We start from the raw sequence: 19,209 nt of genomic DNA, 5'->3' as shown, positions 1-19,209 counted from the left end.
GGGGTTGATTGCTGGTAGGCCCACAGAGGGATTAGTTATGCCATCATACGCCTCCTTTGGGGGTGGCAGTAGGTAGATATCCCCGTTCCAAAAAAAAAAAGCAAAAATTTATCTTTAAGAGCCAACTTGACAAGGGGAAAATGTGAAATACAAATCAATAAGAAAAAATACGAAAGCTAGATATATCAAGCAAATGCAAAATCTAGCATATCATGATTCCATCACCCTCCCATACTGCCCACCAAAATGTGGCTACATAAGCACATTGAAAATGCATGAATTTATTGAATGCACTAAGCAGACTCATAATAAACATCATTTTAGGCAAATTCTACCTCCAGTTATGCTCAACCTATCCATGTCCACACCAGAAGCATTCCACAATGCCCGCCCTTTTCTTCATATTAACTTAAATGACTTGTATAAAAAAACTGAGAGTTATGTGATTCTGTTTCAAAGTCTCCATCATCCTACCAAAATTCTTGTCCAATTCATCCTATCAACTGAAACCATTTCTTTCAAAAAGTTGATAGCTATGCTCTTACAAAGATTCCAACACCCTACCAAATGCAACAAATCTATTCACAAATTTTGTATCACCCTATCCAATGAAAAAATGACCTACCTTTGTACTCTATTTAGTTTTATGTTCTTCATCTATTATGTTAGTCTTGGAGGCGAAATGGGAATTGCTAATCTATATTGACTACAATTCTATAATCTATATTATTGAAAGAAGTCATAAATATTTATAATATAGCCATTGATGTAGTTTTTTGAAAGGGACTAGAAATTCAGGTTCCCAAGAGTCTCAATCAAACCCATAACCTAACACCAAGGCCACTGAGGGTTCTTCCACTAACGACAATTCAGATGAGGATGTAGAAATATATATCCACAACAGGGAGGTCCTCCCACCTCAAATGATGAAACGTCCTCCAAAGGAGAAATGGAAAAAGGATGGTGGTGAAAAAAAGGCCTTGCTCGTCCTTTCAACTTAGGCTTAGTTTGGTTCCCGGCTTCTTTTGTTCGTTTTTAAACGGAAGTATCGGAACGGGAAATATAGAAATTTTTTTCTTCTCAGATCGGCGAAAATACGGAGGTTCGGGAGAAAGTATTTTGAAAAAACCGTCTTAACAAACATCAAAATAATAATTTTTTTGACGATTCAAGCCGGAGACGGAGAAATTACGGCTAAACAAACGAGGACTTATACTAGGTTTTTTAAAAAAGGAATAGTTTTATCTTACAAGGATTCCATCACCCTACCAAACACACCACATTGATTCACAAATTATGCATCACATTATTCATTTGAAAAGTAAACTATGTTTGTACTTACGTGGTGCTCTTGATTCATTATGCTTGGTCTTGATGGTGAAATGGAAATCCTTATTAACATAGATTGCACTTCTCTATTCTTGAGTGAAATCTTAGAAGTAAAAGTAGTTCATTTGCTTCTAACTTTTGACGTAGTGATCTGAAACGAGATAGAAAATTAGGCCCCAAAGAGTTTCAATCAGATCTAGAATCTCAAACCTAGGCCGTTGAGGGTTCTTCCACTAAAGACAACTCAAATTAAATTATTTCTTTCAAAGTATGTCTAAATCTAAAGCAGTTTAGAAACCTTGTATGATCACTAAAAGTTGTTCTAACTTCGAAAAAAAGTTTAAAAATGGCTACAAAGATCCTTACACATCTTTACAGAGAAAGCCAGGAGAAATGATCAGGTTGGTTTCATTATACCATGGAGGTTATAGATTAATTTTACGGAAAGAAACGATTTTGCAATAAATGGAAAAAATTAGATCCAAAAGCCCATCCTCAAAACTGAACATATGTGGGAGCTCGTGCACTAATTGGGTTGCCCAATTAGCCAAATGAAACACGCAGCTAAAAATCATAAAATAGATCACATATAGGTTGCATAAATCAGAACAGCCAGGAAGAAAATCCGAAAACCAAAGCTTTCCATTCAACCATACCCAAGAAGGTATATAAAAGTTTTTAGCTTAAGGAAAAATATTTAAGTAATGGCAAACAAAAATGATCTCTTCAATCTTTCCTGTAAGTTGAAAATTCAGGCTGCCCTAAAGACACATGGATACAGCTACCAGACTATTCAATCGTCATTAAATTCTCCTAATCAAGTGAAAAAGATGCAAGATTTTGTAAAAAAAGCACAAATGTATGCATCCCTGCAACAGATTAAACACTCGGCTGCCGATAAATAAAGGACAGACAATTTTAAATAGTTGAAGTAGAAAAAAGGGGATGCCTGTATATGAATGCGAAAACAGAATCCTTAGATGATGTAATCTGACCACTCGTTGATGAAAGAGGTGTGATCCATGGATTCTCCGGGGACGTCCTCATGCCGGGCTGGTTTCTCCTTCCCGCCAATGAGCCTGGCAGGATTACCAACAGCGGTTGTCCTGGGCGGTACATCAATGAGCACGACTGATCCAGCCCCAATCTTAGCCCCTTCCCCGATCATGATATTCCCCAAAATGGTCGCTCCAGCACCAATAAGAACGCCATCGCCGATCTTGGGGTGGCGGTCGCCCCCGACCTTTCCAGTACCCCCAAGAGTAACGTGGTGTAGGATAGAAACGTTGTTACCGACAACAGCGGTCTCGCCAATGACGACGCCAGTAGCATGGTCGAGAAGGATGCCCTTGCCAATTCGGGCAGCTGGGTGGATATCGACAGCGAAAACATCAGCAACGCGTGAGTGGAGAGCTAGGGCGAGGGGGCGTCGGTCTTGAGCCCAGAGAAGGTGGGCGATCCGATGGGCCTGGACGGCGAGGAACCCCTTGTAGTTGAGCAGGCAGTGGGAGAAGGAAACGCAGGCCGGGTCGCGATGGAGGGCAGCGAGGAGATCGGCGACGATGGCGGAGCGGAGGGTCGGGGATGAGGAAAGGGAGTTGAGAAAGAGGTCGTAGAGGAGGGTGGAGAGAAGCGTGGACGAACAGAGCTTGTTCGCGAGGTGGAATGATAAGGAACGAGCTAGGGAAGGATGGGAGAGAACCGTCGAGTAGAGGTAACTCGCGAGAGCTGGCTCCGACTCCGCGTCTCGCCGGGCCTCCGCTTTAATCTGCGTCCACACCCACGACTCCTCATCCTCCGATTCCGGCGGAGGGTAACTCGGCACCGGGTATTGGATCAGCTGTTGCCCCGTCGGCATCTTCGCCGGCGCCGGTGATCAATTCGTCACCAGCGATTTTAAACGTTACTAATCTGTGAGAGCAATGGGGTGCGTACAGCTGCTTCCACTCGCCGGCGTCGCCGTTCTGAAGTCCACGAGCGTTTCCTGATTGGGGAGGCGGAGAAGAAGCTTTCGGGCGGCATCTGGTCGCCTATCATTAAAATAGACGACTGTTTTCTTCCACGTGGCAGTGAACTGATGGCTCTCGATAAGATAACCTCATTTTATATAAATTTTTTTGAGACATTTTTGCCGATTAAAGTCATACTCATAAACATATCTCACACATAAAGCTCGCACACAAAATTTTTTTGTTAGAATATGATGAGCTTCATGTAGGGGTGCAATCGAGTCAAGTTGGCTCAAGTTCTACTTGTTAACGAGTTTGCCGGTTTAGTTTATCGAGCTCAAGCAAAATTCCGTGTTTGTTGTATTATCGAGCTCGAGTTCGATCCAACCAAAGCTCAACTTGATTACTTGCGAGTTGGCTCAGATGCGTGAAGTAATAAATGGTGGGCTTGGACAAAATATTTGTCAGGAAAGCAGGGTCGCAGTGCAGAAATGCTTGGACGCGGGCGGGAAGGCACAGCGTGTTTGGACTCGGGCTCGGTCTCGGAATGCGGTATGGAGTTTGAACGCGGGACAGAGCTTAGACGCAGAACGGATTTTCGAACATGGGTGGCGCGGACAGAGTTCACACACATAATAGAGCTCGGATGCGGGATCGATTTAAAACACAGGCTTGCCTGGACATTGAAGCGGACACGTTGGAGCTCGACTAGCCACAGGACTAGCAGCTCGGGTAGCTCATTTCAATGGCACAAGTGACGAGCCGAGCTCGAGCTCGCCTTCTGAGCTAGACTCAAGTTTGCGCTCAAGATTTGGATCGCAAGTAGAGCAGAGTTAGGGATGACTCGAGCTCGACTCGTTTGCACCCTTAGCTGCACCAATTATATACATAAACACGACTCGTTTTAATCTGTTAGTTGGGAGTTTTGGCTACCAATCAAATTTGAAACTTGTGTATGTGATGTGTGTGAAAAGTTACCTCAATTGATCTAAATTTCAAAATATATATACATAACGAAATATTTATACACTCAAATTAATTATTAAAGCTTTATATGAGACAACTTTCTTACTGCTTTATGAATCAATTTTCTAACAGAAATTTATTTATTAAAAAAAATTATACAAAAAAAAAATCTTCATAAATCAATACAAAAATTTTCTCAAATGAATCCTAAATTTTGATATACTTAAAATGACAAAAAATTATCTGAATTTAATTTTAAAATAAATTAAAAAATAATTAATATAAAATACTAATATAGTTGTAATTATAATAGAATAAATATCATAGAAAATTAATGTGTTTTATGGATTATGATTTTTATAAAATGCATTTTCTTAATAATTCATCCTCATAATCTTTCTCTGACAGAGACCTTCGAATTGGTCAAAAGCAACAAACATTTTTTTAGCATACAAAACAAATAACTTATTTCGGTTTATTTATGGGAAGCCTAATCCAATTTTGCATGCATCAGCTGCAAAGCAAGTAATTATAAAGGTCAAAGCTGGCTTATTTGTGTTGAATGGTCAACTATTTTTAAGCTTTAGCTTAAAAGGGTCAGATTACTTTAAAAAGTTATATCAGAATTCATACCTACTTTAAAAATTTGTATCATAATTCATATTTGTATACCCCTCACTCTCTATGTAAGAGTAGGGCTGTCAAAACCGGGTCACGGGTCGGGTTCGGGTTCAACCCGAAATCGACTCGACACTATTCAACCTGACCCGAACCCGTTTTTGCAAACGGGTCGATTTTTCGAACCCGAACTCGACCCGCTTCGGGTCCGGATCAACCCGAACCCGACCCGATTCGGGTATATTTTATTAATTTTTTTATTTAATTCAATTTATTTAAATCTAAATCAAATTAAAGTAAGATTTACTTCAATTAATTTAAAATAAATTAAGATTAATTTAATTTGAGTAATAATATTTATAATTTTTTGAAATATCATTTATTTATTTCATAAAAATCCATTAAAACCCTCCTAAATTAATAAAAAAACGGGTCAAACCGTGTTGATTTCGGGTTTTCGGGTCAACCCGAACCCGACCCAGTTTTACAAACGGGTAGAAATCCCTAACATGAACCCGACCCGATTCGGGTTCGGATGACCCGGTTCGGGTTCGGGTGAAATTTTCGAGTCGGGTTTTCGGGTCGGGTCAAATATTGACACCCCTATGTAAGAGGAACATATAGTGAGGACCTTAGCTTAAGATTTAAGATAGCCTAAAGGCTCTAAAAAACTAAGAGTTCCATTAGAGCATCATTATTGAACCACCATCTGATCACAATAGTTGGAATACCACTTGACCACTATGATTGGACCACTGTTTAATCATCGAAACACTACTTGACCACCATTATAGAACCATCACTCGAACGTTGCCATCAGATCACCACTTGACCACTATCATCGGAACACCGCCCAGCCACTATCATCGGACAATCGCTGACCAATATCATTGGAACACCGTTAGACCAACATCAATTAAAAATTGCATATCAACACTTTCACACTATGAGTTGATCATTGTTGTCAAAACATTGATTGACCATCATCTTCGAATTAATATTTGTTTGTTATCATCAGACCACCACTCTATCAATATTGTCCAATCATTATCGCTCAACTATAATTCTTTGACCTCCATTGCCTAATTATGGTCCTTCTAGCCACCAACACCCAATCATAATCCTTTTAACCATTGCCAACTATCTATGATCCTTTTGATCTTAGTTTCCTAACTATTATCCTTTAACCAATGTCACCCAATGACGATCCTCACTCGCTTGACCACGGTCATGAGTATAATGAGTTTTTAATTTTGATTTAGTTATTCATTATACGTCATGTAATGTTTGATTAACTCTAAATAGGATGTTAAAATAAATTTTTAAATTGATAAAAATTATTGCTTTTTCAAAATCACCTCGTGAAGAGTTTTTAAAAAATACTCAAAATATTTATAATCTCAATCTTTATAACATATAAAAAGTTACACGTAAAAGTTTTACCAAAATAAAGTTATCCTCATTTTTTGATATAATAATTATAAATTTGATCAAAAAATATCCAAAACACTAAATTATTGAAAACTGAAATAGACAAAACGTGACCTACCTCGAAATGAATAAATTATCCAACTAGGGCATTGGATAAAAATGGCTCTACGATTGTCAAATCTTAACTTTTCTTCTTCTCTCTCCTCTCCTTTCTCTCAATTTCAATTTTTTTTTATGATTCTCTTTTAAACGAAATGAAGGGAATGAGTTTAAATGCTATAAGATATTTTTATTTTATAAAATCTCGGAAGGATGTGTTGGTCATTTTAGTGAAAAATTCTTATAATTCTTATATCTTCAAATCCGAAGATTAAAAGGTTATGAAACAAATATTAATAAATTAGTTAAGCAAGTCTAAAAGAGTCTAGTGAAACCAGTTTATAAAACAGATACCTAACGGCCTCAAAAAATTCATTTGTACTGATATATGTCAATTTTTTAAGGAATTGCACTAATGCCCCAAAATTAGGGAAAATTATTATAATTAGAAAATAAAAATATCTACATTATGGTGAAGACAATTTGCAATTTAAACTTATAATAACTCCTAAAATAAATTTTTACTGTTATAGATCAAATTATATCTTTTAAAATTTTAGATTTATAACACTTCCTCTCCATATGAAGAGGAACATATGCTAGAGATTCAAAAGGGCTCATAGTCTCCAGGAATCCTAGTGCTCCATTTGAATGCCATTATTATCGGACCACCACCCAACCATCATCGTTGGACCACCGTTCGACCATCGTTAAACCTTCACCACCTAAGTGCCATTATCAGACCATCGTTTAACATCATCGATGGATCACCCCCAACCACTGTCTTTGACGTTCACTGCCCGATCACCACCATCAAGCTACCGTGTGATGGCCGCTATCGAACCTTCATTGTTCTATCATCACTATTGGACCATTTTTCAATCAACATTATAGGACCACCTCCCGACCGCTGCCATTCAACTAATACCTGACTACCTCCAATGTACCTTCACCACCTGTCCATCTCTATTAAACCACTGCCACCTGATTGTAGCTGCTAAGCCATAACTGCTTGACCATCATCGTTGGATCGTCCTCACTCAACCATCGTTGTCACTAGATCGCCACCATTTAACCACTAATGCCCACTCGCCATTATTGGACCGTTGTCACCGCCTAATCATTATTATTGGACCATATCAGTGTCTAACTAACATCTTTAGACCATTGCACTTAGCCATAAAGATCCAAACATTTGTCACCCTATACCAACTACACATCACTTTTCATCAGCTCTCTCACTCTTGTAATCTTTTGTCTCCAAAGGGGGGTGCAAAACCTTTATAATCGGCGCTCATATAGTAGAATCATTTCAACAGGGCAAGGCCCTATGTGTTTTTCCTATTTATGGGATTTTCACATAAAAAACTCTTGTGTTATCAATAATTTATTTATTTGTTTGTGTGTTGAATAATCATGCAAACCTAAGGCGCAAAACTCTCTCACTCTATCGCTATAAATTGTTTAACCTATAGAAGTTTGGTCATCTAATTAATGTCATGAAGTTTCTAATTACACATCAAGTGCTTGATCTAGACATATTCAGGGGTGTCAAAATCTGACCTGACTCGAAACCGACTCAAAAAATTTTAGGATCTAGTCAATGTGTTTGCCATACGGGTCGGGTTCAAGATTCCGACCCGTTTATAAAACCGGGTCGGGTTCAAGCTGACCCGGATGTGAAACCCTTAAATTTTCAATTTATGTTTGAAATTTTTTTTGTGCTGTTAGTACGGACGAACCGTCTGGATGAACTAAAGAAAATTTTGAAAATTTGTATGGTTAGTACGGACGAACTGCCAGTACAAACTGAATAAAATGCAGCTTCATCTGGACGAACCTGAGTTCGTCCGGGACGAACTGAACAAAATTTTTCCCGAGAGCATCATCCAGGGACGAAATTAATTATCGTTTGTACACTCGTGTCTAGAGAGCTTTGTCCCGGGACGAATGAAAAGCATCATCTGGACGATCGAGTTCATTAAATATATATATTTTAAGATATTTTTGATGAGAGAGAAAGTGCAGGAGAGAGAAAACGAAGGAAGAGGAAGAAAATCCTATTTTGGGCGTCTTCGGTCCATTTTCGTCCATCGCCGTAGTTGGGAAAGTTGATCGACCAGAGATAAGACACATTATGTCTTTCTCAATTTTCAGAAATGTGGATTTTGACGAATTTCTTGTTTAAATTTCTGTTTCAGTTAGCAAAAATCTGGTATAATTTTGTACCGATAAAACTTTTACCGCGTAACTTTTGGTATGTTATAGAGATTGTAATTTTGCACGTTTTGAGTATTATTTGGAAGATTTTCACCTGATATTTTGAAATTTTCAGAGTTTTCATCGAATATGAAATTATCTGGATGTTGAAAAATATTGCTTCAGTACAATGATAATCTTGAAATATTATTTTATATGATCTCTTGTAATTTGATAATTTTTTGAAACTATAAATTTTGATCTGTTGAATTTTTGTTGTCTACCGTTATACTCTCCGACGATATTCTGATACGAATCTGATTTTTCTGTATCTGATGTGAGTTCATGTTGATGTGTTGTGTATGATATCAAAGGGAGTTATAAGCGGTCGGAATCCTTTGAGATTCTGTCTGTGTCAGAGAAGGGAGGTATAAGGGGCCAGAATCCGTTGAGATTCTGTCTAGGTCCAGGAATATGAAAATAAATTCTGATCTGATAATTCTGTATATCTGATATATTCTGGTGCTGTAAGCACAAAGGGATGCATAAGGGGCCAGAATCCGTTGAGATTCTGTCTGGTCAGGGAAGGGAGGTATAAGGGGCCAGAATCCTTTGAGATTCTATTTGGGTCAGGGAAATCTGTTTTGAAATATGATTTGAATATTTTCTGAAATCTGTTCTGAACTTTGATTTGAATTCTGATTTGAATAATTCTGTGACGTAAATTTTATTCAGCTCTTCTGTCTTTGTTATCTTGTCTATTATGTACGAATATTTATGTTTTGTTTGATTTCTGTTCTATATAAATCTCTGAACTCTATCTGATATTTTGATTTCTATATGGCTATTTAAATAAACTATTTTTAAAAGCTTTTGTTATTTATTTTGAGAGAATCTGAGAATTCAGATCGGCTAGTGTAGTCTTGCTGAGCTGTTAGCTCACTGTGGTTATCTTCATGGTTTTCAGGTTCTGGGAAAGGGAAGGAGGTTTTAAACTAATCGTTCGGTATCTGATATGAGATTAGGTATTTTTGTACTTTTTATTTTTGTACAGTCATAATTTTTCTGCTCTGTTCTATTCTTTCGGTTATAGCCATGCACTGTAATGTACATGATTATTTTGAAGAATGAGAAAGAAGAAAATTTTGGATGATCTTGTCCGTATATTTGGATGTTTATAGTTGCTCTTCATTTTTCGTCTATTTGATTTTTGGAAGAAAGTCTGAAACAAATTCTAAAACTAGATCCTGGATTCATCTGTCGTGACTTAATGCGATGGGATTTGTTCTGATTGGGTTGGGTCGTGACAAACTAAAGTGGTATCAGAGCAATAGTTTTAGAATTTGAATCGTAAGCAGAGCTATAGGAATTGATCTGTAAGTTTGGTGGGGTAGTTTCTTTTTGCCTGAGTTTTTCTTATTTTTATTTTATGTGCATAGTTGCATTATATGTGATATGGATTTGTCAGACCCAGGTATGACTGATGGACAGAGTGCCAGTCTGGCAGCCCCTGTGAATAGTTCTACCCCAGTAGTTGGTTCTGATATAGTTTCACATTTTGCTTCGTTGGTTGCTCAGATGATGAGCGAGATGCAGAATAGAGTTTCTGCTGTTAGATATGAAGATGTCAATATACATCTACAAATGTTTCTGTGATTGAAGCCTCCAACGTTTGAGGGAACTATTGAGCCCAGAGCAGCTGAGGATTGGTTGAGGAGATTGAAAAAGACATTTGACGACATGCAATGTCCTCCTGATAGAAATGTATCGTTAGCAGTTTTTATGTTAGATGGTGAAGCAGAGCGCTGGTGGATGGGCCAGCAGGAGGAGAAATTCCAAGGTAAACTGAACTCCTTGATTACTTTGGAAGAATTTTTTGAAGTATTCAGATCTTGGTTTGTACCCCCTTCTGTAAGACAACAAATGTAGGAAAATTTTCTAAGGTTGGTTCAAGGGAGCAAGATAGTTATGCAGTATGAGCCAGAGTTTACTGTTTTAGCCATATATGCTCGGCAGTTGGTGAGTACTTCTGCAGAGAAATGCTATAGATTTCTGAGGGGACTACGAGATATTCTGAGGCAACCCCTAGTACCATTTCATATTTCTAATTTCTTCGAGCTTATAGAGAGAGCTCGATTGATAGAGAATGATCTGATGGCTACTCAGTAGCGGTGGACTGTTAGTAGGAAGAGATTCAGTAGTGATATATCTGACAGTAGTTTTTCTGGGAAGAAAAATAGATTTGTATATGGAGACTCCAAGAGGAGTGGACAGTCAGCATCTGCTACAGTTTTTGGTAGTGGTAGTATGACTAGTTCTGGTTCAGTTAGTGGGGCCCCGATATGCCAAAATTATGGACGATGACATTTTGGCCAGTGTTACAGGATGACTGGTCAGTGTTTCAGATGTAGTCAGTCAGAACATCAGATTGCAGAGTGTCCATAAGCTGGATTTGACCGACGATCTGAGTCCAGATCTGAGAGCTTTATTAGACCAACGGGAAGGCCAAGGGCAATTCCTCCACGTACTATTTCTGAAGGATCATCTGGTAGAGCTAGTGGTTCGGGTTCTATAGCAAGGAGACCACCTAGTGGTAATTAGAGGGAGCCTAGTAGTTCTGTAGCTCCAACTCCAGTTCAGCCACGTGTGTATAGTTTGAATTAGCAAGAGGCTCGAGATGCTCCGGATGTGGTGACAGGTACGGTTTACATTTCTGAACATCCCTATCGTATTTTGTTTGATTCTGGAGCTAGTCATTCATTTATTTCCGAGCGCTATTTTGATACTTTTCAACTAGCTTCCGTTATATTACCTGTTTCGCTTTCCATTATTTTGTTGGTTGGAGATAATTTAATAGCCTGAAAGTTTTGTTTATGTGAGATTGAAATTTTTGGGAATGAGTGGAAGGCCTGTTTGATTTTGCTACCGATTTCTTTGTATGATGTGATTTTGGGTATGAATTGGCTGGGTCTATATGAGGCTCAAATAGATTGTCTGAAGAAGCAAGTTACATTATTCATGGATGGCGAAAGGTGTGTATTCCAAGGGCTAAGAGGTGCTTTATCATGTTTGATTTCTGTGCTGGAAGTAAGAAGATTGTGGAAGAAGGGCTGTATGATATTTTTGGCCTCAGTATGAGATATAAATATAGATGCGGGTTCTATTTCTGACATCCCGGTAGTACGAGATTTTTCGGATGTATTTTCTGAGGAATTGGTTGGTTTACCTCCGGATAGAGATGTTGGGTTCTATATTGATGTATTTTCGAGTATGGCTCTGATATCTAAAGCTCCGTACAGGATGGCATCGAAGGAACTTGCAGAGTTGAAAGTTCAACTCTAGGAGCTAGTTTATAGAGGATTTGTCCGTCCTATTGTTTCACCTTGGGGAGCACCTGTTCTGTTTGTGAAGAAGAAGGATGGTACAATGCGTATGTGTGTTGACTATAGAGATTTCAATAAAGTTACAATCAAGAATAAATATCTGTTGCCACGGATTGATGATTTTTTTGATCAGCTTATTGGATCTTCTATATTCTCAAAGATTGATTTGAGATCTGATTATTATCAGGTGAAGGTACAAGAAGCAGATGTGATGAAAATCGCTTTCCGTACTCGGTACGGGCACTACGAGTTTTTGGTTATACCATTTGGAGTAACCAACGCACCAGCTATTTTTATGGATATGATGAACAGAGTGTTCAAAGATTATCTGGATCAGTTTGTGATTGTCTTCATAGATGATATCCTGATATATTCTACTTTAGAGGAAGATCATGCCAGACATTTGAGAAGTGTATTGGAGACTTTGAGTCGACATCAGTTGAATGCAAAATTCTTTAAGTGTGAATTCTGACTGAAGTGCATTTCTTTTCTAGGACATGTAGTGAGCGGTGAAGGTATTTTTGTTGATCCACAGAAAATTCAAGCAATTGCTAATTGGCCAAGGCATACTACGGTGTTTGAGATACGTAGTTTCTTAGGCATGACTAGATATTATTAAAAATTTGTGAAAGAATTTTCTCAAATTTCTGCACCTTTGACAAGACTGACTTAGAAGTCAATAGCTTTTATTTGGACACCAGAGTGTGAAGCTAGTTTTCAGAAGTTGAAGAATTATTTAACTTATGCTCCAGTGTTTGCACTTCCATCTGGTACAGAAGGATTTCAGGTATTCAGTAATGCTTCACTGAAAGGTTTGGGTTGTGTTCTGATGTAGCATGTTCGGGTAATAGCTTATGCTTCAAGACAGTTGAAACCACATGAAAAGAATTACCCGACGCAAGATTTGGAATTAGCTACTGTTGTATTTACTTTGAAGATTTGGCGTCATTACTTGTATTGCATCAGGTGTGAGATTTTCACGGATCATAAGAGTTTGAAGTATATATTCACTCAGAAGGATCTGAATTTGAGGCAAAGAAGATGACTTGAGTTGATTAAGGACTATGATCTGACTATTCAGTATAAGCATGGTAAAGCTAATGTTGTGGCAGATGCCTTGAGTAGGAAGTCTTCTGGATTATCATGTGTTTAGCTCACTTCTAATGAGTATCTGATACGAGATATGAAAAGATTGCAATTGTAGGTGATTTTCTCTATTAGTTCAGATTCTGGTATTGTGACTCAGATGAGTATTCAGCCATTTTTGAAAGAGAAGATTCATGAAGCTCAAAAGTCAGATGTTGAATATTTGAAGTTGATTGATCAGATCGAATCTGGTAAGAAACCTGAACTACGAATTTTTTATTCTGGTATTATTTTCTGTAAGAATAGGCTGTAAATTCCTATGTTTGGAGATCTGAGAAAAGAGATTCTGCATGAATCTCATTATTCAGGCTATACCATTCATCCAGGAAGTGGTAAGATGTACAGAGATATAAAAATCTTATTTTGGTGGCTGGGAATGAAAAAGGACATAGCGGAGTTTATTCGTTTTGAAATGAGAAGCCTATCAATTAGTGAAGGAAGAACATCAGCGACCAGGAGGTCTTTTGTAGTAGTTGTCTATCCCTGAGTGGAAGTGGGAAGAGGTGACGATTGATTTTGTTATGGGTTTTCCTAGATCGAGGCAAGGATATGATGTTATTTGGGTAATTGTCGATCGATTGACGAAGTCTGCACATTTTTTTTCGATCAGACAGATGGATCCGGTGGATAAGTTAACTCATATTTATGTTAAAGAAATTGTTAGATTGCACGGTGTACCGAAAGTGATTGTATCGGATGGGGATGATAAGTTTACCTCTAGACTTTGGAAAGGAATTCAACAAGGCTTGGGCATAAAATTGCATTTTAGTACGGCTTTTCATCCGTAGACTGATGGATAGTCTAAGAGGACTATTCAAGTATTGGAAGATCTTTTGAGATTATGTGTTTTGGATTTTGGAGGTAGCTGGGAAGATTATATCCCACTGATAGAATTTGCATACAATAACAGTTATCAGTCAAGCATTGGTATGTCACCCTACGAAGCTCTGTATGGCAGAAAGTGTAGAACTACTTTGACTTTGACTGAGGTGGGAGATAGACAAGTAATGGGTTCAAGTTTTGTGCATGATACTATGACAAAGATCAATTTGATTAAAGAAATGTTGAAATCTGCACATGATAGGCAGCATAAGTATTACAATCAGAAACATGGACTGGTTGAATTCCATATTGGTGTCTTTGTTTATGTCAAAGTCAGTTCGATGAAAGATGTTAGCAGATTTGGAAGAGTAAGCAAGCTCAGTCCAAGGTATGTCGGACATTTTGAAGTCATTGAAAGGGTTGGAAATTCCGCTTACAAGTTGTTATTGCCTGATCAGATGTTTGATATACATAACGTGTTTCACGTATCCTCTTTGAGAAAGTGGATATCTGATACTGGAAAGAAACTTTCTGCTGATGATGTTGAAGTTCAGGCAAATCCGCAGTATAAAGAAGAGCCTGAAAAGATTTTGGCTTATGATGTGCGAAAGTTGAGAAGTAAACAGATCCTTATGGTTAAGGTACAGTGGAAGTTCAGAACGATAAGAGAGGACACTTGGGAGAAGGAATAGGACATGAGACATTTGAATCCAAGTCTGTTCTGACTCAATTTTACTTTGGGAATGTCGAGGACGACATTTTTCTTAAAGTAGGTAGATTGTGAAACCCTTAAATTTTCAATTTATGTTTGGAAAAAAATTATTTTTGTGCTGTTAGTACGGACGAACCGCCTGGATGAACTGAATAAAATGTTGAAAATCAGTATGGTTAGTACGGACGAACTGCCAGTATGAATTGAGTAAAATGCAGGTTAGTCTAGACGAACCTGAGTTAGTCCGGGACAAACTGAACAAAATTTTTTCCGAGAGCATCGTCCAGAGACGAAATTAATTATCGTTTGTACGCTCGTGTCCAGAGAGCTTCGTCCCGGGATGAATGGAGAGCATTGTTTGGACGATCGAGTTCATTAAAAAGATATTTTGAGATATTTTTGAAGAGAGAGAAAGTGCAGGAGAGAGAAAACGAAGGAAGAGGAAGAAAACCACGTTTTGGGTGTCTTCGGTCCGTTTTCGTCCGTCGCCGTAGTTGGGAAAGTTGACTGACTGGAGGTAAGACACATTATGCCTTTTGACGATATTTTGATACGAATCTGATTTCTCTGTATCTGATGTGAGTTCATGTTGATGTGTTGTGCATGATATCAGAAGAGAGTTATAAGGGGCCGGAATCCTCTGAGATTCTGTCTGTGTCAGAGAAGGGAGGCATAAGGGGCCAGAATCTATTGAGATTCTGTCTGGGTCTTGAAAATGAATTTTGATATGATAATTCTATATATCTGATATATTTTGGTGCTGTAAGCACAGAGGGAGGCATAAGGGGCCAGAATTCTCTGAGATTCTGTCTGTGTCAGGGAAGGGAGGCATAAGGGGCTAGAATCCTCTGAGATTCTGTCTTGGTCAGGGAAATCTATTTTGAAATATGATTTGAATGTTTTTTGAAATCTGTTCTGAACTTTGAATTGAATTCTGATTTGAATAATTCTGTGACGTAAATTTTATTCAGCTATTTTGTCTTTGTTATCTTTTTATTCTGTACGAATATTTATGTTTTGTTTGATTTCTGTGCTATGTAAATATCTGAACTCTGTCTGATACTTTGATTTCTATATGGCTATCTAAATAAACTGTATTTAAAAGCTTTTTATTATTTATTTTGAGAGAATTTGAGAGTTCAGATCGGCTAGTGTAGTCTTGCTGAGCTGTTAGCTTACTGTGGTTATCTTCATGGTTTTCAGGTTCTAGGAAAGGGAATGAGGTTTTGGACTAGCCGTTCGGTATTTGATCTGAGATTAGATATTTTTGTACTTTTGTTTTTTGTACAGATGGCTTTTCTGCTCTGTTTCGGTCTTTCGGTTATAGCCATGCACTGTAATGTACATGATTATTTTGAAGAATGAGAAAAAAAAATTTTTTGGATGATCTTGTCCGTATATTTGGATGTTTATAGTTGCTCTATGTTTTTTGTCTATTTGATTTTTGGAAGAAAGTCTTAAACAAATTCCAAAACTAGAACCTGGATTCATCTGTCGCGACTTAACGTGATGGGATTTGTTCTGGTCGGGTTGGGTCGTGACACCGGAATTCCACCACCAACTAGGGTTGACCTGAAATATGAAGATGTGCCGCCCTCGTGACCTCCTGCTCCTGCAGCAGCACAGTCGACTTGAATTCGCGATCGCCCGCAGCGTTAGCGTAGGATCCGCTTGCCCTCCAGAGTCCGACCCCTCCCCCGCTCGAGATTGCGCCCTCCTTTCCTTCCCGCGCTCACATGAGTTGTATTTGCACTCGATCAGGCATCACAGACCTACTCCCACTCACGTATGTGAGGACCACGCTTGAATTAGTTATCGTATTTCAGGTTAGAGGATCGGGTCAGGTCAACCCGATAACTCACGCGGTCAGGTCAACCAATAAGCAATGCGGGTCAGATTCATATTGAAATTTTTGACTGGTTTGTAAAATCGGATTGGGCGAGGGTCAACCCATTTAGACCCATGTCAATTCGGGTTGTACCTGAACCAACTCATTGATTAGTTTGACATCCCTAGGCACATTCAAATTCGAATTGGATCATTTTTGATATCATTGGTTTATCTCATTGAAATATTTAATTTGACTATAAATTTATTGAAATAGGAATCTAAATATTTTTGAATTTAATTTTAATTTTTTTTTTATTTTAAATGTACATTCAAATTCGTGACAGATCAAAATTGATGACATCAAATAGCAAAGAAAGGAGCTTAGCCGCTCTTGATATAGCTAACCTGTCCAGCTCAAGCGGCCTCCAAGCCGGATCACTTGCACCCGAGGCGCTGTTCATCTTCCAGGCCAGAAGAAGGACAAGCTCATGTGCGGGCCTTCGCTTCTGCCATGGCTTACAGACACTTTCCCAACGTCGTCGCAACTCTCCGAAGCTATCCTTTAACGTGCCCTCGCGTCGGAATTCAGTCAGTGAAACCCCCGAAGTCGGTTCGCCGATCTATGGTCACCGGCCTCCGGGCGCTAATGCCGGTCGCCGGCTTCGGGTGGGATGATGCCCTCCGAGCAGCCGAGCGTGACGATGACGATCTCTCCGATCTCCGAGGATACTTCCAGAGAGTTCGGACTTGCAATCGTGGATCCGTAATTCTCTTCCTTTCCCCCACTCTTCAGTGGAAAAAGTCTGTCGATTTTGAGGCTTTTATAAGCTTAAGGAAATTCTCTCTGAAATGTGGTCAAGGATGAGTTGGGCGTCGAACTTGCATCGAGATGATATAATTCATGGGATTATGCAGGAATTGCAGACTCAGTTCGTTCCGTTTCTTGTGGAGGATGAAGTTGTTGGTTACATACACGAAGGGTAAGTTTACACTTATCAACAAATTTCAATCTCCTGAAAAAAAGGGAAAACCAAAAGGTAAAAAACAAACATATTAAGGATTTGAATTTTGTAGAATTGCTATAAATCATTGTTAATTTTCCTTTTCACGTCTTCATTGAAGCAATACCATAATAGGGCTGATTGTCTTGAGGTTTGTGGTGGATGATTGGATGAGGGCTTGCCTTCATCATGATCATCTATGGCTTGCATTATTGAATTCTTTAATTATGCATCTATTAACCAAATAAATGCTTTAGACAGTCATTTGACACTTCCTTTTAACCAGAATCTGGTTTGGCATCGCTCTTTTAGTCACGCATAGTGGTCTCCAATATTGAAGTTCTATTTGAATACTTGTGTTTCTTTTCAGCACTTCAACTCACTTGATTGCAAGTCTAATATCTGCCTCAGAATTATTTTACAGATAAATGTAACATGTAACCCATTATTCCAACTTTTTTGTGGTCGCACCAAATCTAGTGGTGCTAAGATGAGGACATTGAGCCAATGTTTTATATTCCTTGAATCGTTTATGTAATACTGGAATAACTTGTTCATTAAGAAAAAGATGAATAGTGAAATAGTAAATGTGTATCAAAGGTTCAATGTAATGTGTTCATAGGTCTAAATTACATCACGATTGAATAGTTTCTCCTTTGTAACTTAACATGTCAGAGAATCTTTCTTTTGTGGGTGTGTTTAATTTTTATGTATGTTTTTGTGATCTGCAATACACCTTTTCACTCGAATACATTTACAATATGCATATCATTCAACGTATGTACATGCATGTTTTTTTGAATGAAAACAAGTATGCTTTACAGTATGCGCCGCCTGCGCACGGATGTCTATGGTATGAACTATGAAATGGTTTTGTTGGGATGCCTATTTTATAAAAAATCTGGTTTTTAGCTTTTGAACCTTCTCTATTATAGTTTGGAATCATTAAATACATTTGACATTTATCTTAAATGGCTCAGCTTTATCAACCATCTTATAAAGTTTCAAGACGTCTTTACCTTTATGTCGGATAAAGATAGCAGTGCTGTTGGTGCTCATGTTAAACTTCATTCATCACTCAAGACATCGGAGGATCGAACAAGTGCTGTTGGGGACATCATTAAATGTTTAGGAGACCTTATTCCTGGTATTCGTAACGAGGTAGTTCTCACTTTTGCCACCTCTCCTTCTCTTAAGTTGTGTATATATCAATGTGGAAGTTCTTGTCACTTTATATGTAAAACCTTTTCGAAAATTGTTTCTCAACTCAAATCCAAATAATAAGCATGCATAAACGAATAATTAATTGATCAAAATGACGTGCACATGAATCCACAAGTTTCACTGACAATATATATACTATGTTGTAAGAATAATAGGGGATGGGTGAACACCCCTATAAGGTAGTGTATTCGTCCTTTTTTTCTCGGATCACCAACATAATGGATTGACATTGCACCCTCATATTTGTTCGATTGAGTTAATTTAGAGTATTTTAGTATTGAAGTGAATGATGATCACCTGTTCATGTCCCCAAGAAAGCAATCGGTGGTGGCAAGATGGAAGAAACGTTTAAGGAACCCATTTTGTTGCACCAATCATGTTCGTTTTAGCCATTTGTAAGGGAATGGATAGGAGATTGAATCTGAGACCACAAAATGGAGGAAAAAAAAAGCATTCCCTAAGCAGAGGCGGATTTAGGGGGCCTAGGGGGGCACGTCCCC

General features: G+C 38.3%; 2 protein-coding genes across 3 annotated transcripts in view; one reads left to right on the top strand and one right to left on the bottom strand.

The window, feature by feature from the left end:
• Positions 1–1,949: 1,949 nt before the first annotated feature.
• Positions 1,950–3,345, bottom strand: LOC110110894 (probable serine acetyltransferase 1). Its single transcript, XM_020842547.2, has one exon. It carries the CDS (start codon positions 3,185–3,187, stop codon positions 2,306–2,308), a length of 882 nt encoding a protein of 293 aa, XP_020698206.1. The 5' UTR covers positions 3,188–3,345; the 3' UTR covers positions 1,950–2,305.
• A 13,525-nt stretch (positions 3,346–16,870) lies between these two features.
• The window catches only part of LOC110110902 (nudix hydrolase 20, chloroplastic), a 39,463-nt gene continuing 37,124 nt past the window's right edge, over positions 16,871–19,209 (top strand). Inside the window, exons 1-3 of one of the 2 annotated variants that reach the window (XM_028696446.1) lie at positions 16,871–17,247; positions 17,400–17,464; positions 18,466–18,646. In XM_028696446.1, coding sequence (XP_028552279.1) covers positions 16,996–17,247; positions 17,400–17,464; positions 18,466–18,646 — 498 coding nt within the window. In that variant the 5' untranslated portion in view covers positions 16,871–16,995. The remainder of the gene's footprint in view (positions 17,248–17,399; positions 17,465–18,465; positions 18,647–19,209) is intronic. The other variant, XM_020842559.2, reaches the window with a different exon arrangement.

The sequence above is a fragment of the Dendrobium catenatum genome, unplaced genomic scaffold (assembly GCF_001605985.2).
Source record: "Dendrobium catenatum unplaced genomic scaffold, ASM160598v2 fragScaff_scaffold_743, whole genome shotgun sequence".
Classification (NCBI taxonomy): Eukaryota; Viridiplantae; Streptophyta; class Magnoliopsida; order Asparagales; family Orchidaceae; genus Dendrobium; species Dendrobium catenatum.
The sequence above is the reverse complement of the archived record's forward strand: the minus strand, read 5'-3'. Positions and strand labels throughout refer to the sequence as shown.